Source organism: Microtus pennsylvanicus, chromosome 7 (assembly GCF_037038515.1).
Source record: "Microtus pennsylvanicus isolate mMicPen1 chromosome 7, mMicPen1.hap1, whole genome shotgun sequence".
NCBI classification, from domain to species: Eukaryota; Metazoa; Chordata; class Mammalia; order Rodentia; family Cricetidae; genus Microtus; species Microtus pennsylvanicus.
The window spans coordinates 111,884,300-111,896,732 of record NC_134585.1 but is presented as its reverse complement, the minus strand read 5'-3'; the positions used below and the strand labels follow the sequence as shown (position 1 = coordinate 111,896,732).

The 12,433-nt window shown below is 44.7% G+C and overlaps 1 protein-coding gene across 1 annotated transcript in view; it reads left to right on the top strand.

Moving 5' to 3' along the window:
- Positions 1 to 11,407, top strand: part of Tspan2 (tetraspanin 2) — a 39,658-nt gene extending 28,251 nt beyond the window's left edge. The window contains exons 6-8 of the mRNA XM_075981773.1: positions 493 to 564; positions 5,535 to 5,618; positions 8,978 to 11,407. Coding sequence (XP_075837888.1) covers positions 493 to 564; positions 5,535 to 5,618; positions 8,978 to 9,043 — 222 coding nt within the window. The 3' untranslated portion in view covers positions 9,044 to 11,407. The remainder of the gene's footprint in view (positions 1 to 492; positions 565 to 5,534; positions 5,619 to 8,977) is intronic.
- Positions 11,408 to 12,433: the final 1,026 nt, after the last annotated feature.

The window sequence follows — 12,433 nt, the reverse complement described above, 5'->3', positions numbered from 1 at the left end:
GTGTTTTCAAAGGCTCTCCAGAGACATCAAGCAGCACACAGTTTCCTTTGTCTTAAACAGCCAACCCCGAGGCAGGCTGCCTGTTTGCCAACCAGCACTCGTGCCTGCTCTTCCGGCCCTGGGCTTTCCTGTGGCCACCTCTCCTCTCTTCCCCTAATCCCTTAGTAATGAGCTCTTCCCAAAGCTCATCGAGTTTTGTTCTTGGGCAGATTTTCAGACTTCAGGTCTGAAGGATGGCATGTGAGACCCCATCCCTGTCTCCAAAGTCTAAGTCTAAGGAGAATACCAAAAATTAACTCCTGCCTGACACTGCCTCCTCGCTCCCTATCATAAAACCTATGCTGCTTTGGAGAAGTGATGGGCCTGGGTTGCTAGCACAATTCTGTACTTCTTCCTTGGCTCTTCAGAAATAGCAGTGGGGGCCGCAGAGCTGCTCTGCATCCTCCTGGAGCCGGCACTCCCTGTGTCCTAAAGCCTCTTCTCGCTCTCTAGTTTCAGTGCTGCGGGAAAGAAAGCTCTGAACAAGTCCAGCCCACCTGTCCGAAGGAGCTTCCAGGCCACAAGGTAAGCTGGCCATCCCAGGTTCCCCCCACCAGCCCCCTACTGTGAAGGCCATCTCCCAGGGGATGATGAGTGACTACGCCAAGTGATTAAGGTATATTAATTTACTTCACCAGGGCCGGGGATCTGTGTCCCCCCATGGATTCCTGGGACAGTCACAGCCCTGATGAATTTAACTGCTCTGTCAGGTCTTCAACAAGTATGAGAGAAGATACAGCCCCTCCCTCAGTGGCTTCCTAGGCTAGCCCATGGCTGTAGTGATACGCAAGGAGTCTGTCCAGGGAACCACGGAGGCCTAGCAGAATCAGGAAAGCTTTTGTGGAAGGCTATGTGGAAGGGCGGTCTTTCCAAGCCAAGAAAGCAGCTGGAAGTGGGTCCTGCTGGGAAGATACTCCAGTGCTGTAGGAGCCCAGCAGCCCAGGCTTTGCACGGAAGGATGTGAGTGACCGTGTCAGAGCTCCAGTGAAGTAGTTGTGGAAAACACGGTACAGCTTGGTTAAGGCAGAAATGTGAGATTATAGACAGCGGCGCCGATGCATTTAGGTGCTCGGCGGTGGAGAGATGGGAAGCAGGTTTCAGCTTGTCATGAATTGCCACTGAAAACCTTGCCTCTGGCTCAAGTCTGGCTGAAGAGACCATAAGGGATCTGTTAACATTTACAAGAGCTAAGTGAAGGCTACATTGAAAAGAACACAACAGAATCACCAGCCGCCAAAGGAAGGCTGTGGTTGTTGAGATGAATCTCGAAGGGTGAATAGGAACTGAGAGAGCAGAAGAAAGAAGAGACATTCCAGGCTGAGGGGACAGAATAGACATGAGGTGGTCTGAGGGGACAGCTGTTTGCAGATAAGTCCATCTCTGAGTGGAAACAGAAAACCTGGGATGCCTGTGAGAGGTGAATTCTTCAGCTAGAAGGGGCCCATTCTTCAAGAGCTGTCAGTGCTTCTCCTGGGGAATCTATTTCTGTCCATTCAGCACAGACCAAGGAACAATCCTCCCAAATCCAGCTCAGTGAACCAATGGGTTTTACTAGGATTACTTAGAGGAGCATGGTGGGGACTACTTACAGGGGTCAGCTACTTATAGGTGACCTGGGCAGCTATAGCAGTAAAACTGGCACCTAGCATGCATAACAGCTCCTGAATACTTCATTACCAGAGTCCCCTGTGTGACCTGCAGGCAGCTGCACCATAGAAGAGTCTGCTCTCACATTGGGTAAAGACCTGAGCGTCTTGGAACTTTCTGAGCTCCCTGACTCTTGTACATTTCTTGTGAGGTTTTCATGGGCCTGGTGAGCCTCCTTCCCCTCTCCGGGAGGGACTGTTTCAATGCTTAGATACAGCTGAGGGTCTTACACGCTCCTACAAAACCAAAAGTCTAGCCTTTGTGATGTTGGTTTAGGGGGCCATGGAAGAGATTGGACTTGCATTTTGTAGAGTTTACTGTGATGGTAACGAGAAAGGTTGATGGATAATGAAAAGCCTGGAGCTGAGGTGACCAGTTGAAGACTTTACTGCTCCTAGTCACCCAAATGTGACAAGCTGGATGGGATGGTAGGACTAGAGAGGAGAAAGTAGCATCTTCATTATTGATGGCCACACAGATCAGAGAAGATGAGAATTCACCCCCGGGTTCTGGCTTCCCACTGGTACAAAAGGTGATGTCACTTATTAAATTAACGCACAGAGGAGAAAGAGCCAATTAGAGAGAAAAGAAGCAATATGGTAGGCTTCTAAAGTTTTTTTTTAAGATCTGTTTTATTTATGTGTATAAGAGAAAGAAAGATGTGGGTATGCACATGGTTACTCAGGGAAGCCAGAGGAGTCAGATTCCCTTGGAACTATAGATAGAGGCACTTGTGAGCCATCTGACATGGGTGCTGGCAACCAGGCTCAGGTCTTCTACTCTTCACCGTGGGTCATTCTTCAGTCCCTAGCTCCGTGTTTTCAACATTGCGGTTTGGAAAATCTGGCGTGTGGCTTAGGAGAGATGTTAGAGTATCAACAACATGCAGTCTTAGAGTTACAGAGATGGACTTGATGCATGAGATTTTGGAGAAGAGAAACATGCGAACAATAGTCTAAACAACACTACTTACAGCTGGGCAAAGGGGAGCAGCCAAGAAGGCCACGAGGGGGAGGAGTCAGACACAAGGGAAGTGCTGCCGAGGAGATTGGCACAGAGCCTGTCAGGCACTGTGGATACAAAGATGAACGAGACAGGGTCCCTACCAACAAGGAACCTACTGTCTAATAGGAGATGTGAACACTGGAGTTGACACAGTGCACGGGGGCTATGGGCAGAGCTCGCATGATGCCCCGCGAGCTCAGGGAAGGCCTGTGGGAGACACCAGATGAAAGATGACCTAAGTCTAATAGGAGATGTAAACACTGGAGTTGACACAGTGCACGGGGGCTATGGGCAGAGCTGACATGGTGCCCCACGAGCTCAGGGAAGGCCTGTGGGAGACACCAAATAAAAGGTGACTGGGTAAAGACTGAGTGTAGGTAATGACAGTTCAACTACATCTTCTACATGGAGCAGTAATTATGTAGTTTGAACCAAGAACAAGAGAAAGGAGTTCACAAAAGAGGAAATGCAAATGACTGTTACACACATAAAAAGCACAGGCAATCAGAAGCAATTTGAAATTAACAGCAACCTTAAATGACAAGACACCATTGTTTAACATGTGAAATTGGCCACGTCTTCCCCCCTCCTATTAATAACACAATATGGGCAAGAATGATGTGAAATGAAAGTTTTATTTTTAAAAAAAATTGGTCCAATAGTCTTAGAGATTAGTACAGACTTACAGCCCAGAATATTAAATGAGTTCATGCCCTTTGGCCTAGAAACTCGACTTCTCAGGATGTCTCCTCAACAAACGGAATAATTTTAAATGTGTGCAGGAGCTGGGGAGAGAGCTCAGCTCATAAACTGCTTGCCACACAAGCGCAAGGACCCGAGTTTAATCCTTGCTACCTCGTAAAAATCTGGGTGTGGTAGAACTGACTGAAATCCCGGTGCTGGGAAGGCAGAGGCAGATGGTCCCAGGGCTTGCTAGCCTATCCTAATTGGTGAACTCCAGACTCCCTGAGAGACCCAACATAAAGAATTCCTGTGGCGCGCACACACACACACACACATACACACACACACACGCACACACAATTTTGTTCATTACAAATAATATACATTAATAACCAAATACAGATCTCTTAAAATCCTACAGTAATATATTGTTTAAATTATGATATTTTCATAGGATATGTTTTATTGCCAGTAGGAGTCACAATTTCAAAAAATTAATATAAGAAGGCATTTTTGAATTTTCTTCATGTTAAGTGGAAAACACACTGATTAATATATAAGTGAGCAGAGTATGTGGGTCTCTTTATACCCAAGAATCAAGGGTATTAATCATAACCTTAGTGGAGGACAGATGTTTCTTATTTTTGTTTTATTAATATCTATTTTCCACATTTCAGTGACTATGTATTCCCTTGTGGCTAAGGAACGCCAGCGCATGTTTTGTAATTTGTTTTTCACACAAGAAACTGTCTTTGAATGGAAAGAAGGGCTGCTGGCAGGGCTGGAGGAGATAGCAAGGGACAGGTGGCTTTGCTTGCTTTAGATTGGAAACATTGAGCGTGGGGTTACGTGGCCAGAGGTGATGTTAATGGAGAGAAAGAGGCAGAACGTAAGGGAAGGAAGGAGGGTGACTGGCAGGCTCCCTGGGAGATGCCAGTGAGAGCCAGAGCCGGAGAAGGGGTTAGCCTTCTGTGGAGAAGGGCACCTGGTTAGCTCCGAGAAAAGGAAGAGAACTTGCAAAGGAACACTTGTACCTTGTGTGTGCTCACTGCCCTAAACAGTGCCTGGCACAGAGGCAAGGCATGTCTCAGGGGCAGCGGAAAAGAGGAACACTAGAAGTGCCGCCCGTTGACTCGGGTTTTTTCTGCTGTGCCAGGAAACTGCTGTCTCCAGTAACGCTCCAGGCTTTCACCAGAGTGCACTCTCGCTCTTCTGGGAGACACTGTATCCTCCCTACCAAGCCTCCGGAGGGAGGAAGCTGAAGCTTACCGCTCCTCATCCACCAAGCCACTATAGTGGCAGATATGGGGTCTGCAGAGCCATTAAACAGAAACGGAGACATGAAAGTGGTTACTGTTTCACTTACACGGGTATCGGAGGGTGCTAAAGATGTATGTACCCCGAGGATGCATCTGGACCGGAGCACACCTCTCTGTAGGAAGACTCCAAGTGGAAACTTTGGGCACTGGGAAACTAATAATGGTCACGGATGCCCCCCTGGATGCCCTCCTCAGCCTTAACCCCTGCCCAGTTCCCCACACACACACCGCCCCGCTATGAAGGATCTTCAAACTCAGGCTTCACAGATCTCTGAAAGGTCGAGGATAGGAACCCATAGCTCAGCTAACACTGGAGCAATGATCTTCTAACTCTCAAGACCTGGTTTTCCTAAGTATTGACTTTCTAAATTTCTAAAATTTAATTCGAGTCCATGCAGACTTTTTAGTCTTTTGAAAGATAATGCATGCCTTGCATAGATCAAGTGTATAAAATGCCTTGTAAACAGCAGATGACAGTAGGGTTGTTATTTAGAGACTACTTCATCTTTCCTTGCTAAGAGTAAGAAAAGGCCTCAAGTTTTGGAATGCCTGAAGCCCCCCCGAAACAGCCGTGTGACACTGTGTTTCAGAGCTCTGAAGCAGACCTCCGGCCTGAACAGGAAAATCGCACCTGAAGGGGAGGGTTGCATTTACCTCAGCACCACGTGTTTGCTTCAGAGTTGTCAGGTCGTCATTACCCGTGAGGGATGATGGTTTACATATGAGCAGAAGCTGGCGTGGATGAACTTCCGGACATCGCAGAAAACGGGAGGATTGGGTCAGCGCGTGAGCCGCACAGTTTCCACTGCTGACTTTTTTTTTTTTTTTTTTACCAAACAGAATTGCATCGACAAAATTGAAACCGTAATCAATGTTAAGCTGCAGCTCATTGGAATTGTTGGGATTGGGATTGCGGGTCTCACGGTAAGAAAGCTCTAGAAATGTTTTTTCTGCCTTCTCAGAAGCTTTAGAACCTTACATCTTATTTCTCTTCACATTGGAGATGGCAGTATCTTAAGTGAGAATTCTCAAAATGCGAGAAAAAAAACCCTTTGTTTCCAGCACATCTCTGAAGAACAAAACTAATTACATACATCAGAAGTAGCTCTGTAAAATATGACACAGATTCCAGTATCCATCTCATTATGACCTTGAATGTGTCATTGCAATAACTTCCCATGTAAGCCTGCCAGACATAACCTCGGTAAGTGATTTCTGTCTCAGTAACACGATAGCAAGTTAGTCTCTGCGTCTATGCCTTGAAGAGGCCGTGTAGGGCAAGCACTGGTACACACAAGCTGGATTCCCCTCCTGGCTCCATCACCTTCTGATAAGCCCTGAGATGGAAGGAGAGTTCCTTAATTTCTCTAAGCTTCAATTTCTTTATTTGTAGTATCTGAATTTTAAACATATCATCCTTACAAGATGATTATGGTCAAAAGAGGTACTACCTATAGCCTGTTGTTACAAATTGATTTATATAAAATCTGAATGGTTTGCAACTAACGGGTACCATCTTTCTGTATATTTCAACTATGGGCAAATCCAGACTTCAGGCAAGGAGAATATCATAAGGAATGAAGCACGCTGTACCCAGCATCTGTTGGTGACTCAGTCCTTTAAAAGCATAAGTGTGCGTGGAAGAGAGGCTGGGGACATAGCCTTGCTGGTAAAGGGTTTTCCTAGCGTATACAAAACCCTAGGTTCAATCCCCAGTACTGCATACACCTGTGGTCCTGTCACTTAGGAGATGGTGGTCAAAGGATTAGAAGTTTAAGATCATCTCCTGCTGCACAGTGAGTTTGAGATATGCCTGAGCTAGCTACATGAGACCTTGTGGTGGGGTTGGGGATCTAGCTCAGTGGTAGAGTTGCTTGCCCAGCAAGCACAAGGTTTAGTCCTCAGCTCCAGGGAAGGGGGAGACCTTGTTTTGTTTTGTTTTTAAATGTGTGTTGGAAGAATTGGTAGTCCTGGGCAGGAGTAGTAAGAGAGGCAAGAAGAACCTTCAGGTCCACATAATTGAAGGTTTTGTGTGCTCTTCTGAGAGGCTGGGCTTCAGGTGCCTTCAAGGCCGGAAAGACCCGTGGTGCAGAATGGATGAGGAAGGTTTGGAGAGAGAGGTAAGATTGGAGTCAGAATCCAGTGAAGGGTGGTTCCCATTGTCCAGAATTTAGGCGACGGTAGCTAACATTACGATAGAATTTGCTAGGGCTGGAGAGAAATGGCTCAGAGGTTAAGAGGACTGGCTGTTCTTCCAGAGGTCCTGAGTTCAATTCCCAGCAACCACATAGTGGCTCACAACCATCTGTAATGAGGTCTGGTGCCCTCTTCTGGCCTGCAGGCAAACATGCAGGCAGAACACTGTATATGTAATAAAAAGATAAAAATCTTTAAAAAAAAAAAAAAGATAGAATTTGCTTACTAGTCTATGTGTAGATTAACTCACAGCTTACACAAAGGCAGGGCTACAAGGATGTTGAGGAAATCCATGAATTGGTAGTTAGTTCATAGGGGAGACCCAAATACTTTTTCCCTTCTCTGTATCCAGAACATAGGGTGAGACAGTGGCTAGAAATACTATTCTGAGGCACTGCAAATCTGGGGACAGCTCACAAGCCCTCCCCAACATGTTCTGGGGCTAACTGGGCCGCAGCTCTGCAGTTCCCTAGTGATGGTCCTAAAGAAATGCCACCATCTATGGCAAAACACCATGACCAAAGCAGCTTGGGGAGGAAAGGGTTTATTTGGCTTACACTTCCACATCACTGGTCATCACCGAATGAACTCAGGACAGGAGTGCAAACAGGGCAGGATCCTGGAGGTGAGAGCTGATGCAGAAGACATGGAGGGATGCTGCTTACCGGTTTGTTCCTCATGGCTTGTTCAGTCTGCTTTCTTAATAGAACCCAGCACCAGCCCAGGGGAAGCACTAACTACAATGGACTGGGCTTTCCCCAGTCAATCACTAATTAAAAAAATGCCCTACAAGATCTTATGAAGGCATTTTTTTTTTCAGTTAAGGTTCCTCCTTTTAGATAACCCTAGCTTGTTTCAAGTTGACATAAAACTAACCGGCACAAGTGGTTTGAAAACACTCCACTTAATGGAGTTGTCAAGTAGACAATTAGGCAGTCTCAGCAGAGACAGACAGCCCTGACCCATGACCCCCGCAAGCTGAGAGTGAAGGCTCTCCAAAGGGAACCCCTCAGACTATACCCAGGATGAGGTGGCAGTCACATCCAAACTTGTAGCCGTGGAAAGGGGGAAATAGCCTTGCTTGTCTGTCTTGGATCAGGCGTTTCTCCTTGAGTTCCTCTTCCACTATGGAAAGGCTGCACAGTGTAACACTTAACCAAACGCCCATTAGGTGTCTCCCCGACCACACTCTGGCACCGGGTCCTGGTCAACCATAGACCTAAACTCTTTGCTGGCTGAACCCTTAGCTCGGTCTGCCTTTGCCCGCCCAGAACAACTCATCACTCCTTCCTTGATGCATTGAACAGTCACAGATCCTAGTCTGTCTTAGGATGGGACTGAGGAGCGAATCAAGGTCACAGCACCAAACTTTAAAAATGACCATTATCATTTGTTAAGAGGCATCCACAGGCAGGGTTCCTCCGGCTGTGGACTTGTAGGGGTGATGACTGAGGACATAAAGGATGTCTTGGTATTCTTCTCTTCAAACCAGAGAGAAAATAGTTCCGTCCAGGTTTTTGGCTTCTTAGAGAACTATCCAGGAGACAGAAGAAGTCAGGAATATTGTAGTTCAATAACTTCTATTTATGTTTTGCAGAACTACTGATTTAGACAGTCGTGTGTTATTTGCATAGAAAGAGACCAAGAATGAAGAGAAGTTGCACTGTTTCACGGGTCTTCACTGCTGTAGGAACTAAAGCTTTTCTGACAGTTAGACCAAAAGCACATTTACCTAAGAAAATAAGAAAATATTTTCTGAGTGAATAAAATAAATCTGAGATTCACCTAAAATATAAAATTCAAAAGCCAGAAATGTATCAACCTTTCGTAACCGGTAAGAACCATAAACCAGAAACAGAGCCCTTTCTTCAAATAGACTTGTCTGTTCAGAAAGAAAACAGCAGTTCAGCTAGGCTGGCACACAAGTCTTGCTTATAGCCATCTTTAAAGAACATATAAGATGTCATTTGCAGTCAGTGGCATTGGTTACGCTTCTTTCGTAAGTTGATCTAGACACGGCCACCGTTGCTGATCTTCTTATCGAAGCCGCGTGTGGAAGTTGCTAAGGAGTGTTTTCTCTGTTGCAGATCTTTGGCATGATATTCAGCATGGTGCTTTGCTGTGCAATACGAAACTCACGAGATGTGATTTGAAGATACTTCGTCATGAAAATGGCAGTCTAGAGTGTTCATGCTAAATGTCACAAGAGCTATCTCAGCTCACTTTTAATATTCAGGATTTTAGAAGCTAAAATAATTTGCTTTTAACTGTACATTTGCACATGTATGTATGTCTGACTCATTACTGACTTGCCCCTTGAGTGAATGTCACGTGTGGTCTGTGTGTTTCTGGTATATGCATTGCAGTACTGATATTTGTTTCCTGGGAATCCCTAGTTCGTGTGTGCAGACGGAAAGCCTATTGAAGTACCAGGAAAAAGGCTATCAAGTTTTGAAAGACTTGTAAAACCTGGCTGTTCAGGGAATGTGACAATGGCCCATTTCTCAGATTTTAGCCATTTAAGTTAGATCCATAAAGAGAATGCAGGATTTCTAGTTAATGGAAGCAATAAGCTATTAGAATTGAGGGGTCAAGATTAACTGTGTCTGAGTTGAGTGTAAAGGTTTCTTGGCGTATATATATTCTCCCCAGAATACAGTAAACCCACAGTTTTAGAACTAAACACATCTGTAAAATTAAATATAGCATGGAAAATCTAATTTGAAAACACCATACTTTATTAGTATTTAAAAGCAGAAAACCTCTCTCTGGAAAGGGAAGTTACATAAACAAGCACGTGCCCTGTAAAAGTGAGTGCTTTTAGGACTAAAATTAGCAACTTTTAAGGGGGAAAATGTTGCTAAACAAAGGCATGTAGATGTTGCTTTAACCCTCTCTTTCCTGCCTCTGCTTTGAGCTGCTGGAAGCCTCGCCTTTTTCCAGAAGGGCTTCCATCTCCCGCTCCTCGTGCTTCTCCAGTTGCAGTGGCAGCAGACAGCAAGAGCGCTGCAGTGTGAGGTTGGGCGAACCCCACAGTGGCAGACAGCAAGAGCGCTGCAGTGTGAGGTTGGGTGAACCCCACAGTAGCAGACAGCAAGAGCGCTGCAGTGTGAGGGCGGGCGAACCCCACAGTGGCAGCAGACAGCAAGAGCGCTGCAGTACAGGGCGGGCGAACCCCACTGGCACTGCTCCTTTGGAATACCTCATAACTTGAGTTTACATATCTTCCTAATTTTTTGCATTTTTCTAATTAATCCATGTAGAGAGTTCTTTATAGATTTAGAATACAGTTTTCATCCTTTAAAATAAATAAATCCCCCATAACACAAGATATTATATTATGAGTATATGGTCAAACCAAGATAAACACCTTCTCCACGATGTGTACACACAACAAAGGCAAGCTGGTCAATCAAAGATACTTTTCTACAGCTCCAGCGTGTGTGTGCTTTCTCAGCAAATCCCTGTGGAAAGCAGTGCTCAGGTTCTTTGGGGACTGAATGGTTGATTTGAAGTGGGAAAACCCAGCCAGGGCTTAGCCTTTTGACTGCAAGAGGGAAACCCCAGAGCAGGGATCTAAACCAGCAAGTTTGTCATGATTTAACAGCTTGTTAAATACATAAATTACAGATTTTAACATTGTATTTGACCACACAAAAGTGAGGGTGGGAGGAATTTTGGAAACCCTAAGAGGAGCTTCTGTGCCCACTAGGAACACACAAGACTTTGGGTATGTGTTAAAGTGCTAAGAAACTTCCCAGAGCTTTTTCTAACTTTCAGCCGTTCTTGCTACTGCTACTAGCTTTAGAGAAAAAAATGTGAGGGGGTTGACAGTTTAATTGTGTGTGACTACTCTACCTAAGCAAATTATTAGTTTTTTTTTAATTACTTCAAGTTTTTAAACCCCAGTCGCTGACAAACGCAACCTTTGAAGCAAAGAGGCCCGTCTTATAGCTTCAGTTTCTATGTCTGCCTGAGGACAGAAAGCAGGCTGAAGTGTGTCCTCAGGTCACACCAGCTCAGAATTATCTTCCGTTCAGAACTGAGTTTCATTCTCTATCTGAATGAACAACTTTAAGGAAAACCGCAGGAACTATAAGTGGAAGAATAGAAATAATTTTTTTACCGTGGAGGAATAAGTCTAGAAACCTGTGCCATGTGTGATTGGTGTACCTCCTGTGGCTTAAGCTTTCCAAAGAATGTGTGCGTAAGATTAGAGAATTCCATCTCCGAGGAAAGATGGATATATATCTTTATGTGAATAGATAAAGCTATATCTATAGAGATATATAATCCCTATGTCTTGACCTATACATATCTTAAATACATATCTCTTGAGGATTTATACATATGTAATTTTAATACATGTGTGCCTGTATGAAATTATGGAGATAAATGTTTGTATGCATACACATGCCCATGTGTATACATTTTCAGTTGTTTCTGTATACCTGAACTAATTTGAGATCAAACCCAAACATTTTAAGTTATTTCAAATTAAATTTTCTATGTACTTACTCTGCTTGAGTTCTCTTAAAATCGTAGGGTATCTTCTTATCCACACTCACATTCCCTATTAAAATGTGTTACCCGGTTTACCCAAACAATGTTGTGAAAACAGATGGGTGACCCCTTCCATCCTGCCATTGTGAGGTGGACCCAAAAGCAGTACCCCAACAATTCTAACTGCATACAGCTGTGTTTAACTAACTCCAGTTCACCCAAATTGTTTCTCTTTACTCCAGAGAAGCATGGTTGTCTGTGGCTTGGCCTGTCAAATGAATCCTGGGTCCATTGTGGTCCTCCCGCAGCAATACCCATCCCTTCCCTGTGACGCCTCTAATGATGTGGCTGCCTGAGAAGAAGACTCGTGGGGAAATGATGATAGTCTCAGTAATAATCTATAAGGAACGACATTCTCTCCCTTCTGAAATACGTGTTCCAAATATTCAATGAGTTGCTGTCTTGTCGCTGGTAAGGGTTTCGGTGACCCAGAGGCCAGCCACTAGGACTCCCCACAGCCCATCTTTCACGGCCCCATTGACAAGCTCTTCAACACCAAGTCCATCTCATTTCCCTATCACCGAGAAAGAACAATCTATGGCTCTTGAAGGTGGTGCTGACTCAATCAGTGCTTGAATGCATCGGAATCTAATTGGTATTTGTATGTATTTTAAGAGGGACAATTTTCCTTTTTTTCTTTTCTTTTTTTTTTTTTGGTTTGGTTTTTTGTTTTGTTTTGTTTTTTTTCAAGACAACAGGGTTTCTCTGTGTAGCTTTGGAGCCTGTCCCTGAGCTAGCTCTTGTAGACCAGGCTGGCCTCGAACTCACAGAGATCTGCCTATCACTGCCTCCCCAGTACTGCGATTAAAGGCATGTGCCGCCACCACCCAGCTAAGAGGGACAGTTTTCTATTTTCTTTAAACATGCCCCATTTTTTCACTAGAAAAGGATTTTTTCTATATAGATGTTTTTTAAAGGTGAAAATATTACAGCAATATAAAATGTTGTTATTTGGTGTCCGTAAGGGATGCTGTCCACTG